Source organism: Triticum urartu, chromosome 1, assembly GCF_003073215.2.
Source record: "Triticum urartu cultivar G1812 chromosome 1, Tu2.1, whole genome shotgun sequence".
Lineage (NCBI taxonomy): Eukaryota > Viridiplantae > Streptophyta > Magnoliopsida > Poales > Poaceae > Triticum > Triticum urartu.
The window spans coordinates 509,265,991-509,286,407 of NC_053022.1; the positions used below are offsets into that span (position 1 = coordinate 509,265,991).

At 45.1% G+C, this 20,417-nt stretch overlaps 2 protein-coding genes across 2 annotated transcripts; both read right to left on the bottom strand.

Annotated features, from left to right (window-relative positions):
- On the bottom strand, window positions 1-1,245 carry LOC125523524. Its single transcript, XM_048688554.1, has one exon. It carries the CDS (start codon window positions 1,178-1,180, stop codon window positions 152-154), a length of 1,029 nt encoding a protein of 342 aa, XP_048544511.1. The 5' UTR covers window positions 1,181-1,245; the 3' UTR covers window positions 1-151.
- A 5,991-nt stretch (window positions 1,246-7,236) lies between these two features.
- LOC125523535 lies at window positions 7,237-7,774 on the bottom strand. The gene has a single exon (XM_048688562.1). It carries the CDS (start codon window positions 7,685-7,687, stop codon window positions 7,379-7,381), a length of 309 nt encoding a protein of 102 aa, XP_048544519.1. The 5' UTR covers window positions 7,688-7,774; the 3' UTR covers window positions 7,237-7,378.
- Window positions 7,775-20,417: the final 12,643 nt, after the last annotated feature.

Here is a 20,417-nt window from a genome sequence, read left to right on the forward strand (position 1 = left end):
TAGGTTAACATTGCCTATCATATTCCGAAGATGCATTGCAAATGCAAACTTGTTGCTGCACCACTACAACCATTTCAGAGTTTTCAGGCAATCAACAAAGTGTTGAAAGTTCAGGAGACGCCGTGAACACACAAGGCCAATGAAACCAATGTCACGGCTTCCCCTTCCTTCCCGTGACGTTGGACACGAGCTCCCTGAGGAACCTGGCGGACTTGGTCACCGGCGAGTTGGCGGCCATGAGGTTGTACATCATGTTCTCCACCTCGCCGACCGTCGGCCGCCGCTTCATCCGCGACACCACCTTCAGCTCCGGCTCCTTCTCCTCGTCCTCCATCATGAGCACCCAGCTCTCGCCGCCGAACCTGCCGCCCTCCACGCACCGGAGCAGCACGCCCTTCTTCTTGCTCAGCAGCCCCTTCACCTCCAGCCCCATGAAGGAGTAGACCACGTTGAAGGAGCCCACGAAGCCCTTGGCGACGCCGCCGAACCCCTCCTCCTCCACCTCGTAGCTCCACCCCGGGTTGAACAGCACCGCCGGCCTGGGGTCCAGCGCGTTGACGGCCGCCCGCAGCTTCTCCACCTGCGGCCGCCCCGGCGAGAGGAACACGGCGGCGTCGCAGGCGCCCAGCGCGTCCGGCGCCACCGCGTCCAGCTGCGCGTGCGCCAGCGCCGACGTGTCCCCCCAGTTCTTGAACTCGCGCACGGCCACCGCCTGGTCCTCCGCGGAGGGCCACACGAGGAGCAGCCTCGCCGGCGAGCCCTTCCGGGACACGCCGAGGCCCGAGAAGACGTCGAAGGCGAGGCGCGCGAGGGAGCCCGGCGAGTCGTCGACCACGGGGATCTCGGCGCGGAACCGGGCCTGCCGCTGCTGCTTCTTGAGCTTCCGCGCCGGGAGCGAGTTGTTGAGCGGCTTGCGCAGCGCCGTGGCCAGGCACGACCTGGCCTGCGCGACCGCCTCCTCCCTCGACGATGGTGGCGTCGGGGAGCCGTCCGTCGGCGGGGCCGACGGCGCCGACGACGACTGGACGCGCCGGTGCGGCGGACTGCGGAGGAGGAGGGCAACGTGGAGAGCAGGCAGGCGCGGTGGCGGGAAGAGAAACGAGCGGTTCGGGAGTGGCGGGACTGGAGCTTTGAGTGCGATCTTGGAGGAGGGAGCAGGGTTCAAGAGGCTGAGCGCCATTGGCGCGAACAAGAGAAGAAGACGATAAGGTGTGGTGCTCTGCTCTCCATGGTGCGGGAAGCGAGCTGGTGGAGCAGAGCTGGGCTTGGACACTGGCTGCTTGGCCCCACTGCCCAGAAGCTGCGTGCAATTAAGGACAGTATAACCGCACCTAAAGCGAGCTCTCTCAGCAATTAGAGTTTTCAACCGTTCATTTTGGCGATGCAGATGTTCCTGGCCGTCAGATTTGTTCTACAGTTCGACCTTCAACGCACGTTTCTGGTTGCTGGGCCACGTTTGTCCCTAGCCCGTCCAACGCACGCTTTTTCTCCCGCATGGGCTACTCCTGAGCCGACTGTCCTTGGGCTGCTGCTATGGGGGCAGAATCGAAAGCCTGTGGATCAGTGCTACGGGTCATCGTCGGATCTCGCACGAACGATCTTGATTTTACTCTGCGGCCACCTCCTAGCCCCACTCAATCCCACCCCGACATCTCCCGACGTTGGCCTAGGGCAAGACTTGGTGCGCCGCCGAGAGAGAGAGGAGGAGGAGGAGGAAGGGAGGGACATCCCCCGTGTATGCGTGGTGGGCGAGGGCGATGTCTCTGGTCACACCGGTGCGTGACTCCTCGACGTGTATCGGTGTATGGCGTCCTGCCGGCGGGCGCGGAGCAGGGGGCAGTAGCGGCCGAGCGCACTCAACCTCGCGCTGAATTTGTTCAACCTTGTATCTCAACGTCCTTTACGATCTTCAGGTTAGGCCGATCCCCAGTTACCTGTTCCATTTTATTCTCGGGCTCCTCCCTTTAAATTATTCACAGACTGCTTCTGTTTACATCTAACACATTGACTGGGGCTCCTCCTCTTGTTTCACAGTATTGCTTTGTTCGCGTCCACAAGCACATTGTCGGGCAAGACGACGGGCGCGCTTCTGCACTCCCTTGACCTTGCCCGTGGCCCGCGAGTCTGGAAAGTCGCTAGGTGCAGCCGCCATGCCCTCCTGCTGGCAATTCCTTCAATCGCTACAGTCTGCACCTGATCATGATAAGTAACCCAACCTTTTGAATTGTGATCGGAAGCAATTGATTTCTTTTGCTGAAAATATATATGAGGTGAGTCTAGATTGAATTCCTCTGCAATCAGTTGATTTGTCAACATGGAGTAGTCACATCTTACCAGTGCATTCTCCAATTCACCATTGTTGTCTCACTCTGTAATCCCCTGCCCCCTAATCTAATCGTCTTTGCTTCAGTCAGTGTACCCTGGATTTGAACGAAATCAAATACCCACCATGTGCTTCTAATTGACACGCTTGACACCGAACTTGCTGACTTGAACATCTGAATTGTGACGACGACTAAGGAATTAAGTATCTAGATCATTTGTATCATTTCTTAGAGAATTAACCTAGCCAGCATAAACACCAAATATTTAGATTCAGTAGTGTGCTTATGTTAAGTTCAACATGGTTTAAATTCACTAAAGTGCAGGTAGCTCTCACCATCAACATCACATGGGACAAGTATAAATGCAATATGAAGTCAATAATGTTATTGTTCGGTTAGTTTGTTGTCTGATCATGATAATTTTCTTAGAACGTTGTTGTACCTTCAGATTAGAATAACTTTCTTATATCAACAATTTGGTTCAGCCTGCAACTTAATGTTGTATGCATGGGGTAGAAGAAGCAAACAAGCGGTCTACTCCATCTAGCACCTCAAAGAGCAACCGCAGTGCAGACCGCCCCTTGCAGGCTTCAGATCACCCACAAGAACATTGAGAATTTGGGCGGACATACTATAGCTCTTACTACTTGAGTACTTGTTGGTCCGCTACAGAGGTATGTGCTGGAATCGGGGAATAATTACGTGTCACGGCTATAGTGACATATATCTCTTGCCTTTATTGTTCGTGCTTCTGTTGGTTCTGGTTGGTTTGAAAAGATGCACATGAATGAGGTTTTGTAATGCAGTGGCTCCCGCTCCAAGTTGGGCACAAAACCCCAGGAGCATGTTGAGGGCATAAGGCAAGCAGAATAACAAGAAATCCGCCAAACGTTGTGTGTTCAACTTTGTTTTTGGTTCTGGGAATTGCCTCTTCGTTGGCCTCCAGGTATTTTAGTCTCAACAATGATATTTAGCTTATTGTGCAATAACCACATGTTTGGATGGAACAATTTGACATAATTTGACTGCAAAAATGCAACACAACAATAAGGATGAAAATCCATGTTATGTTATTTTGATAGAGTAAGTGGCTCCTTTCCTAAAAATAAAGATACATGGAGATCTGCAAGTATTTGATAACTTTGGCTTTCTATTATTTTAGCATTTTGTGTTTGGTACAAATTTTCCTGCGTACTTAAAAGACTCAAGGTTGTGTTTTTGGGATGAGTTTGACAGTAGTCTGTGCATGGTAGTCTAAATTATATACATTTTCAGTATGAGTTTATAACTTAGCTGTCATGAGAAATACGACGCATTTTGCAGTGGGGGCGCTGAAGTATTCCGAGGCAATCTTTGACAGGAGTTGATGTATTGTTTTTCTTTTACTTGATTTAGTGAATTTTAAAATTCTATGCTAATTTTATAACTCACTATGTATTGTTTATAAGATTACCCACACCAATGTTGTGACGCTAATCTGCCTACATGCAGGTGATGACTCCTTAGATAGGAACCGGTCTCCTTGTACTTTAATAAAGAAGTGTTGTAAATTGCATTCTATTATATGTTGCCACAACTTTTCCAGAGTTGTTTGTATATGTCAATGCTTGACATGATGAGGTTTTGCTTAGTAAGCATGCTTTTGTGTAACTCTTTCCTCAAAAATATGTGATTGCGTGGTCGAATTAAATTCCTCACATAAATATTTCTGAGTGTGCTGCATAGAACATTTTGATTGGGATATTTGGACCATGTGGATAATGCAAAGCTTACTTCTATGTATGTCATATATATTTGCACGAAGGACCTATCATAGTATTGGACTTTAGTACCACTGCAATAACAGATGCTTATAGCTCCAGTTTGATATCATACGAAATAGTGAAATACTCTATCAACCTTTTTAAGGAATGCTTTCAGTGCTTAGAGAGTTGTTCGAGGGTGATAGTGTGTAGAGTTGCCTGTGTTGTCGCTAAAACTCCTAGAATATTAGAACACACCTATTGTCTCGGGCATTGGTGATTTATCTCATATAGGAGACATCTACTATATGTTTCATTGCATATATTTATAGAAATTTCTTCTATTCTATACTAGAAAAATAGAAGGGCGTGGAACCTTAGAGCACATCTGAGAGACTAATAGAGTACTAAAATTTCTCTTTGGCAACATGTGATTTCCGGGAAAACAAACACCACCTTCTTTCGTGACAATCAATCACATCGCCTTAATGATCAATAATAAAAAAATGTACTTTGACATAAATGTGCCCTAATACCAGGTACCGAGATACTTCCATGGTTGTATATCCACTAAGATATTCCTACGGAGTAATTTATATATTACTATATCATAATTTGCATATCAATTCTCTATAGTATAATGCCTCTACAATTCCATCAATCACTAATATTATACTGTCAAATTAGACAGGCGCAGTAACGCGCGCCTTTCATGATCTAGTATCTGGGATGCTAAAGGAGTTGCTGGAGTTTATCAGAGAGTGAGCACTGAACACAGAGCATCAACAGACCATAAGTGAGCGACACCATAAGATGGGCAGCAAAACAGAGGGATGACCAGCCTTCATATCAGACCTACAAAACTATCAGACCTAGGGGCTGTTTGGTTTTAGGACTAGCATTGCCACACTTTGCCACACATTTTTGTCAAACTTGCCTAAGGTTAGTTCATCAAAATGAGAGCTACAAATTGGAGCCTAAGGGAATCTTACCACACTTTTTGTGTGTATGCCATGTGGGGCCCAAGTGTGGCTTGCTTAAGATGTGGCTTGAACCAAACACTCACCTAAGTTGGTCAAACTTGCCTAACCTTAGTTGTGGCAATCTTTGGCTAAGTTAGTCACAAACCAAACAGCCCCCTAGTACTGGGATGCAACCAGCCTTCATATCAGACCCTAGTACTCCGCTCCGAATTATAAAACGTTTTGGATATTTCAAAGGGGACTATATAGGAGCTGAAATGAGTGAACAAACACACAAAAACACGGCCATATATATCCGGTTCAGAAAAAAATAAGAACATCTTTATAATTCAAAACAGAGGGAGGAACTAAAGCAACGCACATCTGATAGTTTGCAAATGATAGAGCACATACAAGCTTGTTCCAGGAATATCAAGAACAAAAGGGAGGAACTACATCAACAAATGAGTATAACCGGGTTATATTATCTCGACAAACAAACAGAGGAGGTCCACAAGACCCCAACAAACTGATTCAATACACCATCATCATTTTGAGTGACAATGCACCAGCACTTTCAGATCACAAATACATATGGGATCCCTATACATATTTTGATATTGATTCTACAACTTCAGGCTACAGCTATTCTGCAACACTTGTTAATGAGAATAGCAAGTCCTGCCGAGCTGTTTCTGGAACAGGAACATGAATTTGTAATATTTGGACCATGCTGTTGGGTTTTCACTTTTCAGTTCAAATGAAAAAAAAATGTAGATTTGGCAAAAGAACATGTCAGGCTATGATTCTTGTTTAGGCAAAGTGGAAAGTTGTCTGATACATACAAATGCACTATCCCTTTTCAAACCGCTACATGTATACATGTTACAGATTGGTAGTGTGTCTTCAGAAACAGTCAAAAGTTACACAATTTTGTATTTGCTCCCACCTATCTTCCTAGCAGTTCCTACATCAATTTAAAAGCTTGCTCTCCCTTCTCGAATTCTGGCTCAAGCTCGAGTACAGGAGGTGTTCATCATCACCACTCATCAGCTTTGTTGTTATACTAGTAGCCTCTTACTACACTACTAGTACTAAACATGAAAACTAGCGCCATCCAATATAAGAGCATCATAAATTGTGAGCTAGTTCAGGTTACAAGTTATTAAGATAAAAAATTGCAAGCGAGTTCAGGGCGGAAATTTGAAATGGCTAACCACATAAAGAAATTCCTTTCCATCAAATAATAGTGAAGCAAATCATTTTGGAGAACTGTGACCAGCCAGTTGCTCCATGATCCACCTTGGCCAACTTAGAAGAACTCAAAAGTCTCACATTATGAAATCAGAAAGCAAAGAGAAATGGACCACCAGTAAGCCATAACTGAGCTCAGAAATAACAGTATTTTAGCACTAGCTAGACCATTCTTCCAACTGACATGGGCCAAATAATTTGGGATCCTTATGGATGCACTATTAATCAACAGTCTGAACCCAAAGGTAAGGATACCACTCCTATCATTTCCCAGTGAGCAAGGTTCCATCACAATTTCAAGGTACTATATCCCTATGAAGATTTAGTTTGCACCTTGCAAATATTTCAACAAATGGCTGATCCACAAATTTCAGTGCATACCAAAGCCAAAAGTACAGCAATACATCAAGATAAGCTAATTTGAAAGCCAAAACCTAATTTCTTCCAATTGGCATGAACCAACTAGTTTGGGATCTTCATGTATGTGCTATCAACTAAAATTCTAAGCCCAAAGGTAAGGTACAGACACAAAAAAAGGCAGGAAATGGCTGCATATGTGCTCAATGAGGAAATTATTGCTCGGACAGTCGTGGCAAGGTACTTGTCCTTACCATTGGTCAAGGAGCAATTCAAGCCCAGGTTCCCTGTTTGATATCTTTTGGACTCATGTCTAACAATGCAACAGGACATACACTCCTACATCTCCCAGTGAGCAAATTGACTTCCACCACAATTTCAAGGTACTACCTCCCTAATCCCTATGAAGATTTAGTTTGCATCTTGAAAATATTTCAACAAATGGCTGGCCCACAAATTTCAGTGCATACAAAAGCCAAAAGTACAGCAATCTAATTTGGTAGTGTTATAAAGAGCTGCCGAAATTGGCTAATTTGTTCATCACAAACGACAGCAAGCCCAGAATTTCAGCCAGCACATGTTATCATCCACCAGGACTCATCAATATCTCAAGCTTTATTTCGGGAAATGCACAAGCACCAGTATACAGCCAAAGATCACACCTTTGTACCCAAGAAACCTCGCAACACCCAAGATAGATAGCGCGACGGCAGCATAGGGGGTGCTTATCTCCTCGTGCTCAGAACACGATGCGGAACTGCGGGGCGCCCTCGCCGGTGGCGGGCACCAGCTCCCAGCGGCACGGCTCGAGCTCGTCGGAGACGGGGCAGTAGCCGGCGAGCGTGACGGCGGTGCCCGACTCCGCCGCCGACCCGAACTCGAAGACCGTCGCGTCCGGCTGCCGCTGCCGCAGCACCTCCACCGCCCCATGGGTGCCGGGGACGGCCACCTGGGCCTGCGCGCCTCCCGCTCCCTTCGCGGCCTGCTGGCTCGGGGCCTGCTCCGGCGAGCCGCGGCGGGAGCCCCTCCACCACGAGAAGAGCCCCATCGGCAGACGTGGGGAACCGGTGGGGATTGGATTAGGGGATTCTAGGGTTTTGGTGGGGAACAATCTAGACGTGGGTTCGGTGCAAGAGCATCTCTAGCAATCCCATAAAACACCACCTGTACGGGCTCCCCTAAAACGAATTTACGATACAGCGAGGCGTCAGTCGGAACAAATTTTGTAAACCCACATAGTAAACATTTTTTTCTCCTCATGCTTCTTCTTCCCTGGGACACAGGCATGGACGAACTCGAACTTTGATTTCCGCCTGATTTGGCCCGTTGCCTACTCTGGTGACGCACCGGGCCGACGCGTGCTCTGGCGATGCTCCGGCCGGCTGTCGGCGAATTCCTCCGCCTGTTCGCTGCTCGTGCACGGCGTTGAGAGGTCCCCTGCTCCGGCGTTGACCGGCTTTACAGGATCCTCCAAAAACGGCCGAAATCCTCTAAACATAACAGATTGTGGTTCGAATATAGGGGAGCCTGCAATTTTTTTTACAGGATATGTTGTTTTACATGATCTATTCGGGATGATTTTTTCAGCTTGTATCATAAATACCAAGGTTTGACCGTTTTTACGGAATCTACTAGAGATGCTCTAACGCGCAACGAGTTGACGTATTAAACGTGCAATTTGCTTTCTTTTATCTATCACAACGCTTGTCAACAAAAGCTTAACCGTCCTCATCCAACTTCAAGAGTTAGGTTGAATCTGGTGAAGCTTTAATTACGAATATGCAATGATGTGTATCATTTCATTCATAAGTAGGGGAGATAGTTTATAGGGGTGCTACTTTTGGTGACGTACACAAGCATGGCGACATCAAAAGCATGGATTAAGTAGAGAGGGGGTAAGATTGCTCAGCCTCAGAGAGTAAGTTCAGGTTACATGGATTAATCTAGGCTTTTGGCGTCGGCTCTAGCCCATAGAGGCGCCTCCTTTTTTATGTCATTGGAGAGCTGAGTGGAGGAGGGGTCCATTAGAAAGTTTGCCGTTACGGTGCTTCCAGATAGTCCACACTGTTAGAATGATCAGAGAGTTAATACCCCTACGCAGGCTAGCCAGTGCCATGGACATTGTTGTGGACCACAAGTCAAAGAATCATGTCACGCGGTCTGAAGGGGGGGTGGGCAGGCGGCACCAGGCCATTGTGTCATGCCAAACGATGCGAGAGAAGACGCAGCCCACAAGCAACTGGTGTAGGATCTCGCTCTCCTGGTTGCAGAGTTTGCAAACCCGATCATGGGGGAGATTATGATGCGCGCGTGATCGGCTGTCCAACAATGGTTAAGGGAGGCTAGCCAAAGGAAAATCTTCGCATTCCTCGGCGGCCAACTTTTCCAAATTAGCTACGAGTAGGGGGGAGTGGTCGCTCCATGGAACAGCGCTCTGTAGTAAGAGAGTGTGGTGAAGGTTTAGCCGGTCTTTAACCATGTTTCAACTCTGTAGCATGTACCTATACCAAAATGGCATGTGGGTCGTCAACTCCAGCTCATGGCGGCAACAATGACATGAACCTATGGCCCCCGGGTGCATTCTCTATTATTATTATTTGTGTTGCTTTATTGCTCACTTTACTATTTTGTCGTTTGCCATATCACTATCTATCACTATTTTTTATTAACCTTGCAACTAGGGATTGACAACCCCCTTGCCAAGTTGGGTGCAAGTATTTATTTAGTTTGTGCGCAGGTGTTGCTTATGTTGCTGAAGGAAATATGCCCTGGAGGCAATAATAAAGTTATTATTTATTTTCTTATATCATGATAAAAGTTTATTATTCATGCTAGAATTGTATTAACCGGAAACATAATACATGTGTGAATACATAGACAAACAGAGTGTCACTAGTATGCCTCTACTAGACTAGCTTGTTAATCAAAGATGGTTATGTTTCCTAACCATGAACAAAGAGTTGTCATTTGATTAACAGGATCACATCATTAGTTGAATGATCTGATTGACATGACCCATTCCATTAGCTTAGCACCCGATCATTTAGTATGTTGCTATTGCTTTCTTCATGACTTATACATGTTCCTATGACTATGAGATTATGCAACTCCCGTTTGCCAGAGGAACACTTTGTGTGCTACCAAACGTCACAACATAACTGGGTGATTATAAAGGAGCTCTACAGGTGTCTCCAAAGGTACATGTTGGGTTGGCGTATTTCGAGATTAGGATTTGTCACTCCGATTGTCGGAGAGGTATCTCTGGGCCCTCTCGGTAATGCAAATCACTTAAGCCTTGCAAGCATTGCAACTAATGAGTTAGTTGCGGGATGATGTATTACAGAACAAGTAAAGAGACTTGCAGGTAACGAGATTGAACTAGGTATGGGATACCGACGATCGAATCTCGGGCAAGTAACATACCGATGACAAAGGGAACAACGTATGTTGTTATGCGGTCTGACCGATAAAAGATCTTTGTAGAATACGTAGGAGCCAATATGAGCATCCAGGTTCCGCTATTGGTTATTGACCGGAGACGTGTCTCGGTCATGTCTACATTGTTCTCGAACCCGTAGGGTCCGCACGCTTAAGGTTACGATGACAGTTATATTATGAGTTTATGCATTTTGATGTACCGAAGGTTGTTCGGAGTCCCGGATGTGATCACGGACATGACGAGGAGTCTCGAAATGGTCGAGACATAAAGATTGATATATTGGAAGCCTATGTTTGGATATCGGAAGTGTTCCGGGTGAAATCGGGATTTTACCGGAGTACCGGGAGGTTACCGGAACCCCCCGGGAGCTATATGGGCCTAAGTGGGCCTTAGTGTAAAAGAGAAGGGGCAGCCCAAGATGGGCCGCGCGCCCCTCCCCTCCCTTGGTTCCGAATAGGACAAGGAGAGGGGGCCGGCCCCCCTCTCTCTTTTCCCCCCTCCGCGAATCCTATTCCAACTAGGATTGGGGGGGGGGAATCCTACTCCCAGAGGGAGTAGGACTCCTCCTGGCGCGCCTCTCCTAGGCCGGCCGCACCCCCCTTGAGCCTTTATATACGGAGGCAGGGGCACCCCAGAGAAACACAAGTTGATCCACGTGATCATATTCTTAGCCGTGTGCGGTGCCCCCTTCCACCATAGTCCTCGATAATATTGTAGCGGTGCTTAGGCGAAGCCCTGCTGCAGTAGTACATCAAGATCGTCACCATGCCGCCGTGCTGACGGAACTCTTCCCCGACACTCACTTTGCTGGATCGGAGTCCGGGGATCGTCATCGAGCTGAACGTGTGCTAGAACTCGGAGGTGTCGTAGTTTCGGTGCTTGATCGGTCGGGCCGTGGAGACGTACGACTACATCAACCAAACGCTTCCATTGTCGATCTACAAGGGTACGTAGATCATACTCTCCCCTCTCGTTGCTATGCATCACTATGATCTTGCGTGAGCGTAGGAAATTTTTTGAAATTACTACGAAACCCATCAGTGGCATCCGAGCCTAGGTTTTATATGTTGATATTATATGCACGAGTAGAACACAAGTGAGTTGTGGGCGATATAAGTCATACTGCTTACCAGCATGTCATACTTTGGTTCGGCGGTATTGTTGGACGAAGCGGCCCGGACAGACATTACGCGTACGCTTACGCGAGACCGGTTCTCCCGACGTGCTTTGCACATAGGTGGCTTGCGGGTGACAGTTTCTCCAACTTTAGTTGAACCAAGTGTGGCTACGCCCGGTCCTTGCGAAGGTTAAAACAACACCAACTTGACAAACTATCGTTGTGGTTTTGATGCGTAGGTAAGATTGGTTCTTGCTTAAGCCCGTAGCAGCCACGTAAAACATGCAACAACAAAGTAGAGGACGTCTAACTTGTTTTTGCAGGGCATGTTGTGATGTGATATGGTCAAGACATGATGCTAAATTTTATTGTATGAGATGATCATGTTTTGTAACTGAGTTATCGGCAACTGGCAGGAGCCATATGGTTGTCGCTTTATTGTATGCAATGCAATCGCGCTGTAATGCTTTACTTTATCACTAAGCGGTAGCGATAGTCGTGGAAGCATAAGATTGGCGAGACGACAACGATGCTACGATGGAGATCAAGGTGTCGCGCCGGTGACGATGGTGATCATGACGGTGCTTCGGAGATGGAGATCACAAGCACAAGATGATGATGGCCATATCATATCACTTATATTGATTGCATGTGATGTTTATCTTTTATGCATCTTATCTTGCTTTGATTGATGGTAGCATTTTAAGATGATCTCTCATTAATTATCAAGAAGTCTTCTCCCTGAGTATGCACCGCTGCGAAAGTTCTTCGTGCTGAGACACCACGTGATGATCGGGTGTGATAGGCTCTACGTTCAAATACAACGGGTGCAAAACAGTTGCACACGCAGAATACTCAGGTTATACTTGACGAGCCAAGCATATACAGATATGGCCTCGGAACACAGAGACTGAAAGGTCGAGCATGAATCATATAGTAGATATGATCAACATAGCGATGTTCACCAATGAAACTACTCCATCTCACGTGATGATCGGACATGGTTTAGTTGATTTGGATCACGTAATCACTTAGAGGATTAGAGGGATGTCTATCTAAGTGGGAGTTCTTTAGTAATATGATTAATTGAACCTAAATTTATCATGAACTTAGTACCTGATAGTATCTTGCTTGTTTATGTTTGATTGTAGATAGATGGCCCATGCTGTTGTTCCGTTGAATTTTAATGCGTTCCTTGAGAAAGCAAAGTTGAAAGATGATGGTAGCAATTACACGGACTGGGTCCGTAACTTGAGGATTATCCTCATTGCTGCACAGAAGAATTACGTCCTGGAAGCACAGCTGGGTGACAGGCCTGCTGTTGGAGCAACACCAGATGTTATGAACGTCTGGCAGAGCAAAGCTGATGACTACTCGATAGTTCAGTGTGCCATGCTTTACGGCTTAGAATCGGGACTTCAACAACGTTTTGAACGTCATGGAGCATATGAGATGTTCCAGGAGTTGAAGTTAATATTTCAAGCAAATGCCCGGATTGAGAGATATGAAGTCTCCAATAAGTTCTATAGCTGCAAGATGGAGGAGAACAGTTCTGTCAGTGAGCATATACTCAAAATGTCTGGGTATAATAATCACTTGATTCAATTGGGATTTAATCTTCCAGATGATTGCGTCATTGACAGAATTCTCCAATCACTACCACCAAGCTACAAGAGCTTCGTGATGAACTATAATATGCAAGGGATGAATAAGACTATTCCCGAGCTCTTCGCAATGCTGAAAGCTGCGGAGGTAGAAATCAAGAAGGAGCATCAAGTGTTGATGGTCAATAAGACCACTAGTTTCAAGAAAAAGGGCAAAGGGAAGAAGAAGGGGAACTTCAAAAAGAACAGCAAGCAAGTTGCTACTCAAGAGAAGAAACCCAAACCTGGACCTAAGCCTGAAACAGAGTGCTTCTACTGCAAGCAGACTGGTCACTGGAAGCGGAACTGCCCCAAGTATTTGGCGAATAAGAAGGATGGCAAGGTGAACAAAGGTATATGTGATATACATGTTATTGATGTGTACCTTACTAATGCTCGCAGTAGTACCTGGGTATTTGATACTGGTTCTGTTGCTAATATTTGCAACTCGAAGCATGGACTACGGATTAAGCGAAGATTGGCTAAGGACGAGGTGACGATGCGCGTGGGAAACGGTTCCAAAGTCGATGTGATCGCAGTCAGCACGCTACCTCTACATCTACCTTCGGGATTAATATTAGACCTAAATAATTTTTATTTGGTGCCAGCGTTAAGCATGAACATTATATCTGGATCTTGTTTGATGCGAGACGGTTATTCATTTAAATCAGAGAATAATGGTTGTTCTATTTATATGAGTAATATCTTTTATGGTCATGCACCCTTGAAGAGTGGTCTATTCTTATTGAATCTCGATAGTAGTAACACACATATTCATAATGTTGAAACCAAAAGATGCAGAGTTGATAATGATAGTGCAACTTATTTGTGGCACTGCCGTTTAGGTCATATCGGTGTAAAGCGCATGAAGAAACTCCATACTGATGGACTTTTGGAACCACTTGATTATGAATCACTTGGTACTTGCGAACCGTGCCTCATGGGCAAGAATGACTAAAACACCGTTCTCCGGTACTATGGAGAGAGCAACAGATTTGTTGGAAATCATACATACAGATGTATGTGGTCCGATGAATATTGAGGCTCGTGGCGGATATCGTTATTTTCTCACCTTCACAGATGACTTAAGCAAATATGGGTATATCTACTTAATGAAACATAAGTCTGAGACATTTGAAAAGTTCAAAGAATTTCAGAGTGAAGTTGAAAATCATCGTAACAAGAAAATAAAGTTTCTACGATCTGATCGTGGAGGAGAATATTTGAGTTACGAGTTTGGTGTACATTTGAAACAATGCGGAATAGTTTCGCAACGCACGCCACCCGGAACACCACAGCGTAATGGTGTGTTCGAATGTCGTAACCGTACTTTACTAGATATGGTGCGATCTATGATGTCCCTTACTGATTTACCGCTATCGTTTTGGGGTTATGCTTTGGAGACGGCCGCATTCACGTTAAATAGGGCACCATCAAAATCCGTTGAGATGACGCCTTATGAACTATGGTTTGGCAAGAAACCAAAGTTGTCGTTTCTGAAAGTTTGGGGCTGCGATGCTTATGTGAAAAAGCTTCAACCTGATAAGCTCGAACCCAAATCGGAGAAATGTGTCTTCATAGGATATCCAAAGGAGACTATTGGATACACCTTCTATCACGGATCCGAAGGCAAGACTTTTGTTGCTAAGTTCAGAAACTTTCTAGAGAAGGAGTTTCTCTCGAAAGAAGTGAGTGGGAGGAAAGTAGAACTTGACGAGGTAACTGTACCTGCTCCCTTATTGGAAAGTAGTGCATCACAGAAAACTGTTTCTGTGGCACCTACACCAATTAGTAAGGAAGCTAATGATAATGATCATGAAACTTCAGAACAAGATACTACTGAACCTCGTAGATCAACCAGAGTGAGATCCGCACCAGAGTGGTATGGTAATCCTGTTCTGGAAGTCATGCTACTAGATCATGATGAACCTATGAACTATGAAGAAGCGATGGTGAGCCAGATTCCGCAAAATGGCTTGAAGCCATGAAATCTGAGATGGGATCCATGTATGAGAACAAAGTATGGACTTTGGTTGACTTGCCCAATGATCGGCAAGCAATTGAGAATAAATGGATCTTCAAGAAGAAGACTGACGCCGACGGTAATATTACTGTCTACAAAGCTCGACTTGTCGCAAAAGGGCTTCGGCAAGTTCAAGGGATTGACTACGATGAGACCTTCTCACCCGTAGCGATGCTTAAGTCTGTCCGAATCATGTTAGCAATTGCCGCATTTTATGATTATGAAATTTGGCAGATGGATGTCAAAACTGCATTCCTGAATAGATTTCTGGAAGAAGAGTTGTATATGATGCAACCGGAAGGTTTTGTCGATCCAAAGGGAGCTAACAAAGTGTGCAAGCTCCAGCGATCCATTTATGGACTGGTGCAAGCCTCTCGGAGTTGAAATAAACGCTTTGATAGTGTGATTAAAGCATTTGGTTTTATACAGACTTTTGGAGAAGCCTGTATTTACAAGAAAGTGAGTGGGAGCTCTGTAGCATTTCTGATATTATATGTGGATGACATATTACTGATTGGAAATGATATAGAATTTCTGGATAGCATAAAGGGATACTTGAATAAGATTTTTTCAATGAAAGACCTCGGTGAAGCTGCTTACATATTAGGCATAAAGATCTATAGAGATAGATCAAGACGTTTAATTGGACTTTCACAAAGCACATACCTTGACAAGATTTTGAAGAAGTTCAAAATGGATAAAGCAAAGAAAGGGTTCTTGCCTGTGTTACAAGGTGTGAAGTTGAGTCGGACTCAATGCCCGACCACTGCAAAAGATAGAGAGAAGATGAAAGATGTTCCCTATGCTTCAGCCATAGGCTCTATCATGTATGCAATGCTGTGTACCAGACCTGATGTGTGCCTTGCTATAAGTCTAGCAGGGAGGTACCAAAGTAATCCAGGAGTGGATCACTGGACAGCGGTCAAGAACATCCTGAAGTACCTGAAAAGGACTACGGATATGTTTCTCGTATATGGAGGTGACAAAGAGCTCATCGTAAACGGTTATGTTGATGCAAGCTTTGACACTGATCCGGACGATTCTAAATCGCAAACTGGATACGTGTTTACATTAAACGGTGAAGCTGTCAGTTGGTGCAGTTCTAAACAAAGCGTCGTGGCGGGATCTACGTGTGAAGCGGAATACATAGCTGCTTCGGAAGCAGTAAATGAAGGAGTCTGGATGAAGGAGTTCATATCTGATCTAGGTGTCGTACCTAGTGCATCGGGTCCAATGAAAATCTTTTGTGACAATACTGGTGCAATTGCCTTGGCGAAGGAATCCAGATTTCACAAGAGAACCAAGCACATCAAGAGACGCTTCAATTCCATCCGGGATCTAGTCCAGGTGGGAGACATAGAGATTTGCAAGATACATACGGATCTGAATGTTGCAGACCCGTTGACTAAGCCTCTTCCACGAGCAAAACATGATCAGCACCAAGGCTCCATGGGTGTTAGAATCATTACTGTGTAATCTAGATTATTGACTCTAGTGCAAGTGGGAGACTGAAGGAAATATGCCCTAGGGGCAATAATAAAGTTATTATTTATTTCCTTATATCATGATAAAAGTTTATTATTCATGCTAGAATTGTATTAACCGGAAACATAATACATGTGTGAATACATAGACAAACAGAGTGTCACTAGTATGCCTCTACTAGACTAGCTTGTTAATCAAAGATGGTTATGTTTCCTAACCATGAACAAAGAGTTGTCATTTGATTAACAGGATCACATCATTAGTTGAATGATCTGATTGACATGACCCATTCCATTAGCTTAGCACCCGGATCGTTTAGTATGGTTGCTATGCTTTCTTCATGACTTATACATGTTCCTATGACTATGAGATATGCAACTTCCCGTTTGCCAGAGAACACTTTGTGTGCTACAAACGTCAACAACGTAACTGGGTGATTATTAAAGGGCTCTACAGGTGTCTCCAAAGTACATGTGGGTTGCAGTATTTCGAAGATTAGATTTGTCACTCCGATTGTCGGAGAGTATCTCTGGCCCTCCTCGGTAATGGCAATCACTTAAGCCTTGCAAGCATTGCAACTAATGAGTTAGTTGCGGGATGATGTATTACAGAACGAGTAAAAAGACTTGCCGGTAACGAGATTGAATTAGGTATGGGATACCGACAATCGAATCTCGGGCAAATAACATACCGATGACAAAGGGAACAACATATGTTGTTATGCGGTCTAAAAGATCTTCGTAGAATATGTAGGAGCCAATATGAGCATCCAGGTTCCGCTATTGGTTATTGACCGAAGACGTGTCTCGGTCATGTCTACATTGTTCTCGAACCCGTAGGGTCCGCACGCTTAAGTACGATGACAGTATATTATGAGTTTATGCATTTTGATGTACGAAGTGTGTCGGAGTCCGGATGTGATCACGGACATGACGAGGAGTCTCGAAATGGTCGAGACATAAAGATTGATTATATTGGAAGCCTATGTTTGGATATCGGAAGTGTTCCGGGTGAAATCGGGATTTTACCGGAATACCGGGAGGTTACCGGAACCCCCCGGGAGCTATATGGGCCTAAGTGGGCCTTAGTGTAAAAGAGAAGGGGCAGCCCAAGATGGGCCGCGCGCCCCTCCCCTCCCTTGGTCCGAATAGGACAAGGAGAGGGGGCCGCCCCCCCTCTCTCTTTTCCCCCCTCCGCGAATCCTATTCCAACTAGGATTGGGGGGGGGGAATCCTACTCCCAGAGGGAGTAGGACTCCTCTTGGCGCGCCTCTCCTAGGCCGGCCGCACCCCCCTTGAGCCTTTATATACGGAGGCAGGGGCACCCCAGAGAAACACAAGTTGATCCACGTGATCATATTCTTAGCCGTGTGCGGTGCCCCCTTCCACCATAGTCCTCGATAATATTGTAGCGGTGCTTAGGCGAAGCCCTGCTGCAGTAGTACATCAAGATCGTCACCACGCCGTCGTGCTGACGGAACTCTTCCCCAACACTTTGCTGGGTCGGAGTCCGGGGATCGTCATCGAGCTGAACGTGTGCTAGAACTCGGAGGTGCCGTAGTTTCGGTGCTTGATCGGTCGGGCCGTGGAGACGTACGACTACATCAACCAAACGCTTCCGTTGTCGATCTACAAGGGTACGTAGATCATACTCTCCCCTCTCGTTGCTATGCATCACTATGATCTTGCGTGAGCGTAGGAAATTTTTTGAAATTACTACGAAACCCATCAGTTGCTAGCTTGTAGACTCCTACTGATTTGATAAACCTTTATTCTTAACCGAGTGAAATACTTTCTGCTACTGTGCTACATCACCCTTGCTCTTCGGGGGAATCCAACAACTAGTACGAGAGTAGTAGGAGCCCGGGTGTAGCGGTTGAGGAGATGGGGTCATCGATTTCCAACAAGGGTGTGGCGGGGCGCCCGGGGTGGTGGAGCGGCCGCGGAGGCAAGAGATAAAACGGATGCAGAGAAAAATGGGACGATGGACGCGCGGGGTCTGGGAGCGGTTTTGGGTGGGCTGAGGGTATCGGACTTCTACGTGACTGATGTTCGGACTCATGCAAAGCCCCCTCCCCCAAGTTTATTTCGACTTTGCGGCAAAAAGTATGTCCAGACCGGTCGGCGGGCGGATACAGGTCCGCGTTGGATGGCTAAACGCGTCCGGACCATGCCATCCCGATGTTTGTGGGCAGTTTGAGGGTCCGCTTTCAAGATGCCCTGACATCTCCAATGCTGACCCGCAAACCGGACACCGCATCCGTTCATGATAGGAAGGCTAGTCCGCAGACATGGAAGCGGGAGGCAACCGTCCAAAGCTAGTCGCAACATTTTTTTTAAGTCTGCATACATCCGCAGGCTGAATATAGCCACATATCTAGTTCTAGTTTAGTTAAAAATGTTCAAATGCAGCAGTGGTTCCAATTTAAATATCACTCTCCAACATTGTTGTCCCCTTTACCCGCTCACAAATACTCAATCAGATCTTCCTTTAGTTGCTCATGAGTTGCTTATGCTGCAACATTGTTGTCCCCTTTACTCATCAAATGTGGTCAGATTCTGGTCTTAAAGTTTCATAGGATCGCCCATGTTCTCAAATTCAAGACCTTTTGCAACATCCTCACCCTCATCCCCGATGATCATGTTGTGTCTAATCACACAACATGTCATCACCTCCCACAATGTCTTCGGATCCCATTGTTTAGTAGCTTCATGAACAACTACAAATCGTGCATGCCAAAGAAAGCGTGCCAAAGCCAAAGATCATGTGATGCAACCGCTTCAAGAATGATAGTGGGCTTCTTAACATGACCCTTATATTGCCCTTGTAGAGCTTTTGGGTAGTTCTTCCATCTCCAATGAATGCTGCAAGAGATCCGAGAAACCTGGTCATCCTCTTGCTTCAGACATTGCCAAGATCCTCTAGGTGTCTGCCATAGTTGGTTCTCTTAGGTATTGATGTCCAAACATCAAGACCAAGACAGTAGCAAATCTTACCATGGCATTTCCGGATGTGCTCTTAGATATCCATATGTACTAGATGATACCCGCACGTTGTTGCGGGGTTATTTTGCAATATTTCAATGTGATTCGTTGCATGATAGATGCATATTTGAAGTAATAATATAAAAAGCTCAAACTAGAAATACATATAATTTATTATGTTCGATTACTATATAGTTGTAATTTTTTTATTAATTATAAATAGCATAATAGAATGAAATTTCTTATGTATGTTTGGATGTTGAGATGAGTCTTTTTTTCATGCATGTTTAATGATGAAGTGGCATGCTTGCATGTAGAGAAATATGATAGTGGGGGTGGGCATTTTCTCATGCTTGTTGTGGGATGATGTGGCATGCTTGCATGTTGAGAGAAATAGTTAGTGGGGGCTATCTATTTAGATATAGAAGATTTGTCCCACGATTCAGCGGCCATGCCATATGCAAGCATCCGCAGCGTGGTCGTGCACTTCTGGTAACAAGAGAACCCAATCCTTCCCACGACATCCTTCTTCAAGATGAAGTAGTCATCAAAGGAATGAACGCCATGGTAGAGACGAACGAAGACATTTTTTCGAACCTCAAAGCAGCGGCAAAAATTGTCAACGAATATCAAGGCCGCACACCCAGTTCCGATTGATCACTCGATGACCCTTGATCGATCCCTTCAAATTGAGAACATGCTTTTCCGCACGGGTCATGAAGTGAATTACCATAGCCTATGGATTTTTGAATTATCTAAACACACTTTTTAATACATGAACAATTTTTGAAAAAAATGTGAACAAAGTTTGAAATTGCAAAACTGCTCTTGAAAAAGACAACCAAAATTTAGAATTCCAAAATTTTGGCAAAAAATTGTCTCATTTTTAAAAACAAGTGCAAATTTTTAAACATGAAATTTTAAAAATTCCATATTTTAAAATATTTTTTATTTTTCTGAAAACAAGAAAAAAATAAACATGGAAATTTTAAATTCCATTATTTTTGGAAATTAGGGAGCAAAAATTGAAAATTCAAGCATATTTTTAAATTCCCATTTTAAGAAAAATCTGACAATTTTCTTAAAA